This window comes from Cavia porcellus, unplaced genomic scaffold (genome assembly GCF_034190915.1).
Source record: "Cavia porcellus strain 051 isolate PalLab524CR breed Dunkin Hartley unplaced genomic scaffold, mCavPor4.1 scaffold_17, whole genome shotgun sequence".
NCBI classification, from domain to species: Eukaryota; Metazoa; Chordata; class Mammalia; order Rodentia; family Caviidae; genus Cavia; species Cavia porcellus.
This window is the reverse complement of record NW_026947500.1, coordinates 53541335-53551433: the sequence shown is the minus strand read 5'-3', so window position 1 is coordinate 53551433 and position 10099 is coordinate 53541335. Positions and strand designations below refer to the sequence as shown.

Below are 10099 nucleotides of genomic sequence, written 5' to 3'. Positions count from 1 at the left end.
ACCTATGTTTACAGCAGCACAATTTGTAATCGCCAGATCTTGGAAACAACCCAAGTGTCCATCAACTGAGGAATGGATAAAAAAGTTGGGTATTTCTATACAATGGAGTATTATTCAGCTATAAATAAGGATCACATTGAGATATTTATCAATAAATGGGCGCAGCTTGAGACCATACTCATAAGTGAAATTAGTCAATCTCGCATGTGTGAATACCGAATAGTTTCCCTAATGTAAGTAATGATTCAAGTATATAAAAATATGTGGTAATCATGATTCCCCATTATGTGGCCTTGAAGCCTTATAAAGTTTTCACTCATTAATTAGAAAGGCTTTATTCTGGGCTTCTTGATATGGAAATATTTGAAGCTATAGTATATGAAGTTTTATCCACATATTTCAAGGAAAAAGACAGACACTATGGTATCTACTATTAAGTCAGGTTATATGGTGGTGAAGTACTAGGTTATTGAAACAGTCATGCTGTGACCTCTATTGTTATATTGTTATGTCCTGTTTTATCTCAATCTCCCCCTTATTCTTTAAAAAAAATTATTTAGTTATTTCTTATGTTTGTCTTAAATAAGGAGGAAAATTTTAAAAATTAGGATATATAATAGTAACTATTTTTGATTTCCTATTAACTTGTTTTGAAGTCCTGTAATACTCCCACAATCTTGTTTTGACTGATGAGACTCTGTTCCATTCTGTATGATAGTATCAAGTTTGAGGGTATAGGCAACTACTTTGAAGGCAATAAGGATTCACTAAGATGCCCATTCTGGTTTGACTATTGTCTCCTTTGGAAGTCCTGTAATGTTTACAATGCCTAAGTTTTATTGGTCTTGTTCTCTACTGTTTTGCTCAACTTTATAATATCTAATGAGATAGACAATTCTTTTTAAGGAAACAAGAGACAACGTTGATAACCATTGTTAATAACCTTGTACTCTGTTCTACATCATGTGCTATGTCTATCCTTGGTTTTGACTTACAGCTTTGTTTTGCCATATTTGACTTTATTCTCCCCCTGCCAAAAAAAAGTAATAAGAACTAAGGAGTAATAAAATCCAAAATGTGTAAATTTTGTTGTAAAAAATAGAGGGGAAAAATAGCTATAACGGATATAACAGCAAGTGTGTTTAGGGGTGTTAAATAGCTGACTATATCAATGTTTTTGAATCATTGAACACAGCTGTTTGCAGTCTCCCTGTTTGAATGTCCACTTTGTATTCTTTGATTCTGTGATTTGAGCAACTATTTCCAAGATGATAATATGTAATCTATTAACAGGTGATTTCCTACTGTTATTTTTTTTTGTAGTTACGTATTACGTGTACCCTTACACCGCTTTGTTTTGTTTTGTGTTTTTCTCTTTTTCCTCTTAAATAAAATAAAAAAACAAGTCCAAGTAGCTCATGAAATAATTCAGTTGATACTTAAATCATTGTATTAATCTAAAGGAGAAGAGCTATGATACTGGAATAAAAATGGCAGTGTTCTCAGGTGCACAGAAGAAACAGGAGAATGAGTAGAGGGGCAAAAATACTCAGTGGGAGGAGTTTCCTGGGATCCTTAATGGTGAAGGAGGTTGAGAGAGCACTGGGTTTTATCTTATGGAAGCCAATGGATGCAGTGTGTTGAGTAGGAACTGGTGTGGCTACGAATAACAAGAGCTCTAGGCTTAAGATCCCAGTTGAATGAATATAGATGAGCTCAACAAACAGAGCAAGGCTGGAGGCACAGTTGTGGGATCTTTTGAAATCTGCATTAATCAAAGTACTGGGTGGTTTGTCTTTACTACAGGAAACAGTGTCTAATGAAAGGTACAGATGCCTGCAGTGCCACGGCAAGCAGGCTGGGAAGAGCATAGTGATTTTGAATTCATCCACTGGAATCCACTCTGCTTTTAGAGGATATTGACATGGGAGGTTCTCCTGCTTTATCTACATATCTCCAGATATTTAGGGGCAGGCTCAAAGAACATATTCTGGTTCTCATTTCATAGTGTCTGTCTCACTGATTTCTGTTTTTCTTTCCTTTTTGGGGCTGTAACTGAGGAAATGAAGCACTATGAGAAGTTAGGGCATTCAGGAAAAAAAGGGTGACAGCCAACGTCAAGGTTCACCCCCTTTTTAAATTCATGAACTGAAAGGAGATATCAAAAAGCACAAAAACAAATGTGCTGTCTCCCTAATACGTGGAAGCCAGAAAAAAAGACATGACAGTATAAAAAAGACAGGGGAGAGGAAAGGAGCACAGGTGGAAGGGAGCTCAATAAGGAGGGAAAATATGGTCAGATATTCTCTATATATTGTGACAATGTCACAATAAAACTCAATATTTTAAAAAATTAATGTATAGTAATTAAATATGCATGTGTTGAAAAAAGAAATATGCTAAGCAAATGGAATCTAAAAGAGATGAAGTCATAGAAGTTGAGGGAAGAATGGTGACAATCTGGGTAAGATAGGGGCACAAGGAGGAGAACAAGAAAAAGGCTCATTAACAGGTGCAATTTTGGTGTTTAGCAGCAGGGTCACATTTGGTGGAATATGGCACAACAAGGTGAGTATGATGAACAGTGATGCCTTAAATATCTCACAATATTTATAAAAGAGCAATTTGAATGTGCTCATGGTAAAAAAAAATGACACATGTTTCAGGGTTATGGCTATATTAGTTATACTGAGTTGATCTTCTTGCTCAAAACATCACACCACCCCTCACAAATATGTACACATATTCTGTGTCAATCAAAAATATGCAACAGTATCAGGCTATTTAAAGAAGAGGGGCTATGCAATGACTTGAATCTCAAAGATGTCCTTTACACACTCAGTCCCTTATGATACCTGTGAGAGTTGACAATAAATGATTAAATCAACTGGTAACAAAAACATACTATATAAGGATCTAAACACCTAGCTCTAAATTTTAAGGATGGTTTGTTTGCCATAGTTGGGGCATGGAAGGAGGCAGACTGGGCTGCTCATGATCAGTTCAGACAACAAAGGTTGAAGCATGCTGAGAATGCTGTGTTTTAAATTTGGGCTAAAAAGTTTAATTTAGAATATTCTCCTTTAAAAAACAAAAATAAAACATTCTCCTTTAAAGATTAATGAATTTTGCAGTACAGATGCAGTCTGATTTGTCTGCATTTCTTTCTGTCCCTTGCAGTGATCAGTATGTATTAAGTGCTTATTAACTATTGATCAAATTAATGATATTTCTGCTAACTACTGCTTCCTCTACCGTAAACATAATTTTTATTAGCTACTGTTTACTAAGCATTTACCATGTGCTGGACCTGGGAACAATCACTTTTGAGCATCACATCCAGTGCTCTGATAATCGCTGGGTTAGATGTGTTGAGTTTCTAGAATCAGATGGTTGGGAAATGACAGTCTGTTTGGCCATGAACCTAAATGACACCCAACAGTGCTGAATCCAACCAGTGGAATAAATGGAAACCAGCTGACTCTGAAATCAGAAAGACTTTGCTTCCCATGTTCTTCCCTAGATTTCCCTCATGATGTTAAGGTACCTGCACATTTTCAATTCCTTTGTTACATTTCTAGAAAGCATCCCAGCACACAGCATTGCTGTCAGCTTTTCTGTCCTAACACTCATGGTTGCTGCCTCACACACCAGTTTGATTGCAAGGGCCCCTGTCCTTCTAGGGCTCTGCATATAGGACTCTGGACTACCACAGTAGAAGGATGGACAAGAGGGATATGGAGGGTGGTGGAGAGGAGGCCAGAGCTGAATTTCTCTAGTAGTTTCCCTGCCTGGCACACTTGGTTGCAGCTGTAATACAGACACTGTCAAGTTCCTTTCAGGCTCATGGGGAGAAACATAACCCAGCGCAGAAGACTGCAGTCTTGGGAGCCATGTTGTTTGAATTTGAAGTCAAACTTTTTCCTCATTGGGAAGCCCAGGTGTTAATATACATAAAATGTTTAAAATAGGTTTGCAAAAAATAACAATATGCAATAAAACAACAATTGTTAAATTTCTTTCATTCTGTTTTGAAAGCCTATATTGCTATTCTTTTGAATTTGTTGTTGCTGTTTGTCTCTTTTGCTTTTGGTTTTTCTTTCTGACTTCTTTTTTCTTTTTTGTTGGGGTTCTGCAAGCAAAGGGAAAATAAAGTGTCGCACACACTAAAGGTCAGCAAAATGGCTGCCACCTAGCCAGCCTAAGCAAGTAGCTTTTATTGAGATAAAAACCAAAGAAACTCAAATTGTGCATGCTCAGATTATATAACTTGTTTCTTGACCTTACAGGACCTCATGTTTTTACTTTGGGGTGGGGATGATGTTTCAAGGCCTGCACTTTTCCCATAAAATTATCGACTGGATGGGTCTGGGACAAAATGGAGTCAGTGTGGCCTCTCTACACTTTTTAAAATAAAAAAAATAAAAATAAAAATAAAATAGGCTTGCAATACAGCATGTGAATGTCGATGTTCTCTGTGCATATATCACTTGGGTTATCCTTCAGTATCTGAGTTCCATATCCACACAGCCAGTAAAAGATGGTTTGGAAATAATCAGAAAAAACACGTTTCTTTCCTCACCATGCACAATGTTTTTTCTGTTATCATTCTCCAGTCAATAGAGTACAACAACAATTCACATGACATTTTCATTGTTATGATTACTTAAAATATATGAGGAGATATGTGTAAGTCAGATACAAATAATATGCTGTTTAATAGAAGAGACTTGAACATCTACAAATTTTGGGTATGTTTTGGTCCTGGAACCAATCTCCTCTAGACGCTAAAAGACAACTTCATATGGTTTGTAGAGTTTGTTCTGTTTTCTTGGCCTTGAATGGATCATGAATGTAGAGCACTGAAGAATTAACAAAATTGAGATGGAGTTCTTTCCATCTCCATGCATTGTCTATGCTCTTCCAGATAAGGAGGAAAAAATTCTCTGATCTAAGCAATGAGATCAAATCAAATTCTGCACAGCCAATAGATCTACAGTAATGGAAAAGTGTGTTGAAAGCAGCCAGGGATGCACCTCTCAGAGATGATGGGAAGTAATTCCCAGGGTTGGGACTGCAAGTGTCCATCCACTATGGCAAAGAGATGGGATTCACATGAGTGATGTGTTCAGATAGATGACAGTGAGAGTCAATTGAAGGTGTGGTGATCAGAAATGATACTAAATTGTGAGAGGGAGCCTATCCTTGGTGCCAGACTACCACAGAAAGAGTATAGCTAAAATAAGGGAAAGACTGATTGATTACTCACTGAGACTAGAAAGAGAAGAGTATTAGTCTGATACTACTGGACTGACATTTGCTAGGCCCCCACATAGCTAAAGAAAAGAGAAATGGCAGAAAAGGGCAAATACAACAAGGAGACCAGTCTAGCAGGTGGACATCTTGTTCTTGTATTTTTACCTCTATTATACAAAATGGAACTTTAAGAATTCCCCCATATGCCAGTAATGGGTGTTATATGCTGTAGAATATTATCATTGTGAGTTGTTGAATGTACAGTGCTGCAGTGGGGCAGAGTACGGCTCTGGTGTGAGGAAGATGCTGGAGCTGAATCAGAGTCCACATTTTTACTTCCAGTGTGATGCTCAGTAAGTTAGTATCCCTCCAAGTCTTTCTCTTCTCATTGGTGACATAGTGATAGTGCAATAAATACCAAAGCTGTGTAATGAAAATTTGATTAGATAATTTAGCATATACTAAGTGCACCATAAAGGCTAGATGTTAGGATTATTATAACAACCGGTTGTTTTCTTTTGGCTGAAGAAATTCCTTCCTCTTTTTGGCCATGAATGGTCAATAGACAAGTGACCACAAAACAAACAAACTAAAACAACAAAACAAAAAAACAGAGAGAAAATTTGGTGGGTGGAGTCTCCTTTTTAATAAATAAACACCAAATGTTTCTGATGCCTGTTGTGTAAATCTGCAGCAGCTTGAGAATCTTTTCTGCTTACGAGCTAGGCAAGCACTTTCTTCCCCATCACCTTCCATAATGCATCTTTGATCTCTTTGTTCCGTAAACTGTAAATGAGAGGGTTCAGCATGGGGATCACTAGAGAATAGAACACAGACACTGCCTTATCCCTGCTGAGTGAGTAGCTGGAGCTTGGTCGCAGGTACATGAAAAGAGCTGAACCAAACAGCAGAGTCACCACCATCAGGTGCGAGGCACAGGTGCTGAAGGCTTTCCACCTGCCTTCCACCGAGCAGATCTTCAAGACAGCAGACACTATGTAACTGTAGGAGACCAGGAGGATGAGGAATGATGTTCCTCCAACAGCTACCACCACGAGGTAGTTCATCACTTCACTGAGGAAGGGGTCAGAACATGAAAGAGCTAGGATGGGTGGAAGGTCACAGAAGAAGTGGTTGATGACATTGGGTCCACAGAAGTGGAGTGTAAATAAGGAGCTGGCCTGGATCAGGGAGCTCAGGAAGCCTCCGACATAAGCTCCGGCCACCAGGCGTCTGCAGAGGCCCTGGGACATGACAGTGCTGTAGAGAAGGGGCATGGAAATGGCTGCATACCGGTCATATGCCATGGCAGTCAGGAGAAAGCACTCAGTGAGACCCATGCCAACAAAGAAAAAAAACTGAGCAGCACATCCTAAGAATGATATAGTCTTCTGCTCTTGGAAAAAGTCTGTGAGCATCTTAGGGGCCACAGTGGAAGAGTAGCAGATGTCAATGAAGGACAAGTTGCCAAGGAAGAAGTACATTGGGGTGTGCAGATGGAAGTCACCTCTGATCAGAAAGATGAGTACAAGGTTCCACACTAGGGTAACAAGATAGATGCCCAGGAAAGTCACAAAGAGGAAGGCTTGGAGTTCCAGATGATCTGCAAGTCCCAAGAGGATGAATGTGGTCACTGATGAGTGGTTCCAGGCTTTGACTATGGCCATGGTTCCCATGGACCACAAGTACGAGATGCAGACCTGGGTTAGAAATGATCATTCATGACACAGATGGTGTCAAGAAGTGACTGCAAGTGCAGGAGCTTACCAAGGGTAGGTGATTACCAGGTTAAAATTGACACAGGGATCGTTTCTTTCTCTCTCAGAAGCCTAGTGGTGTCATTATCTTATATATTTGAACAAAACAGTGCCACTGACATGATTTCAGGCTTTTGATTCATTCCTGAGCCCCAGAGTTAACTCCTCCTGATTCCATTATTTGGGTGAGAAACTGGCCAGTTTTGCTTCAATTTCTTTATTTATAGAACTGAGTGACAGTGACTATTTCACATATCTGTTTTAAGAATTATATACGTCAAAATATGTTAAATGCTTGATACCATCATAGTGACCAGTGAGTTATTAGCATGAAGTTTCTGTGTATTCCAGATGAGTCAGGTCATGCCTGTAAATAACTAGTCCTCTGATTTTTGCGGGTTTCCACAATAGAATGGAAAAAGAAATGGAAGTTTGTGTAGAAGTGTGGTTATAAAATTTTTGGTCAGATACACAGAGCACTGTCAATGCAAAGGGTCAGAATGGCCATGTATAGAAATGATCTTAATTATCAAATGCCTGCGTATGAATATATTAACATTGCTCCAATTTCAAATTTGCATCAATCTGAGCCTCCAGAGCAAAAGTGTGGGCTCTGGATCTAAACTCTCCCAGTTTAATTCCCAGCCTCACCACAGTTATAATCATTCTGGGTCAGATATGGTCATAGTTTGGGAAGTAATATTTTCTGGGTTCATTTTTCTAAATTCGAGATAGTTGTTTCATTTTAAATTTCCAGTTCTCACAAATCAGTCTGTATCCTTATAGCCAGGAAATTAACACTTGCCTTTTAATGATTTTCCTGGAACTTGCACAGGGAGATGAAATTGAGGCCTATTCTCTCTCGTCAATAAGTGCTGTGATATATTTTCAGTGCTGACTCCTTCAAATTTGAATAGTGAGGGAATTTGAAGCTCCTTTCAGTAATCATGAGGTCAGTATTTATGCAGTCTTCAGAGTAGCTGCAAGCCTGTCACAGTGATGTAGGCTCTATCCTATGTGCCGAGATTATGTGCTGGTCTTGAAAAGATTTGTGGAATTGCTAGAGGTGAGGAGGTTAGATAGTCCTGCAGCATACTGTGGCAGATGGAGAATCACACAGAGAAATTGGGGGTTAAAAAAGATACAGCTCTCCTAAAACCCTTACCCACCTGGGGAGGGAGGGTCAGCCATTTGCAGAGCAGAGAGCAGCTGCCTGAATTACGATTCAGTGCCACTTAAGACCCCTGACATCAAGGCCATTGGGATACCTACAGCTTAGCAGACAGAAGACTGGGACCAGATACTGTGATTCTGTGGAGCCTTCAGGACAATCCTAGTCCTAATCCTGACTGGCACTTGGCAGGATGGGATGTTGGGTAGCTCATTTAGCCTATTCCATTCCCCATTTGTCAAACAGTGGTAACTGATGACTTCACGGAGTTTGAGGATTTAGCTCATGGGTGCTGAGATAGGATGATAAACAAGAAATTTATTAAACAATAAATTGGGAGTGTGGCTATTATTAATGGTGATTATTTCTAAAGAACTATTTATAGAAGTGTCTCATTCTGAATACATTTCCTTTTTCCGTACTAGGTTAGAGTGCTCTTCTCTTATAAAAAGAAGTTCACTAATTCTTTCAAGTTTTTAAGAATTCAACTTTTAAGAAGCCTTTAGAGTGAGTTGAGGAATTTAATGACTTGCAGGTTGATGGATTATCTAAGTCTGTTTTTAATGTTACCATCAGGAGAAAGAATTTTCACAATAAAGGATGAGATTTCTCAGTCTCAGAACAGAAAGTAAAAAAGGACAACTTGAAACAAAATCTAGGATTTATCTCTGAATATGGATGTCCCAAGTCTTATTCTGGATCAATAAAGAGAAGTATTTTAAAGGCTGTGTGAAATGCTTCATGTTGCAGAATTATGCTCACATGCCCATTGAGGGAGAAAGAAAACCTCTTCACTCCTGCAGTGACTGTGTGGAGGGTCTGTTTGGTTTATTTCAGGCTATCCCCCAGTCCCACTGGGGTTTATCCTCACAAAAATTCATACTAAAACTTTATTGTCAAGGCAGTGGTGTTGGGAGATTGTAACTTACAGGGAAATTATTGCTTTTTTTTATAAGATTAGATGTTTCCAAGGTAATGAATTAGTTCTCATGAGAATGGAATATTAGGTTTTCTATTGCTGAGATATAATACCTGAAACTCACAAGGAGAGGTTCAATTTGGCTCATGGTTTCAGGGGATTCAGTCCATGGTAGATGGATCCAACATAGAAGCATCATGGTACAAAGGCCTGGTGAAGCAAATCTGCTCACTTCATGGCAACCAGGAAGCAGAGCATGGAACAATATACCAGAGGAAGGGGCTGGGGACCAAATATAGTGTCTAAAGTCAAATCTCTATAACCTATCCAGACATGCTCAGATGTGTGCTCCACCAATCTCCCAGGCAGATCCCAAAGCAAATCAATTTGACAACAATAAGCTTAATCACTACATTCCACTCATTGTCAACCTGACACCCAAATAATCTCTTTAAACCACACTTAATCTCCAAATAAACAGAGTTAAAACTTCATAATTCCACCTAACATGTTACAACTACCCTGTGTACAACTAAGAGCACATAAGTCCTTACTCAACGTCTCAAAAGTTCCAGCATTTTTCAAAAGTCCAAGTCCAAGTCACTTTGGAGACTCAGGCAAATTCTGAACTGTGAACCTCTGTTAAAAAAAGAGTTAGGTAGGTTTTAATGGAACTGAATAAACATTTCTATTCCAAAAGGAAGGAAGAGAGGGATAAAAAAAAAAAAGAATCAAATCAAAGCAAGACTGGAATCCAACAAGGCAGACATGTAGCAAGTGGGTGGCTATAAAGAGGGGCAGTGGCTTTGTCTGTTTGCTCTCTTCTGCAAACACCTGTTTGCCTTTTCATTTTTTCTCCCATGTCATGATGCAGTTTGAGGTCCTTTCTAGGTGTGACCACAGGACCTTGGATTCCCAGCCTCTCAAACTGTGACCTAAAGAAACCTCTTCTTGTTGTACAATTTTCAGTATTTGATATTCTGTTATTGCAACAGA

The 10099-nt window shown here is 38.9% G+C and overlaps 1 protein-coding gene across 1 annotated transcript; it reads right to left on the bottom strand.

The window, feature by feature from the left end:
- Positions 1-4913: 4913 nt before the first annotated feature.
- LOC100719108 (olfactory receptor 5A1) lies at positions 4914-6923 on the bottom strand. The gene is made up of 2 exons (XM_023562650.2): positions 5991-6923; positions 4914-4946 (listed from the first exon to the last, which is right to left on the bottom strand). The coding sequence occupies exons 1-2, from the start codon at positions 6921-6923 to the stop codon at positions 4914-4916; spliced, it is 966 nt and encodes a 321-aa protein (XP_023418418.2).
- Between the last annotated feature and the right edge of the window lie 3176 nt (positions 6924-10099).

What these genes read in the sequence shown, in the direction of transcription:
- LOC100719108 (XM_023562650.2), bottom strand. Translation starts at nt 6,923, where the DNA reads ATGGCCATAGTCAAAGCCTGGAACCACTCATCAGTGACCACATTCATC. An exon ending in GGAAGGTGATGGGGAAGAAA is followed by an intron (nt 4,947 to 5,990) that starts GTGCTTGCCTAG and finishes TGCTTAGATCAG; the next exon opens with AGAATTTTTTCCTCCTTATC.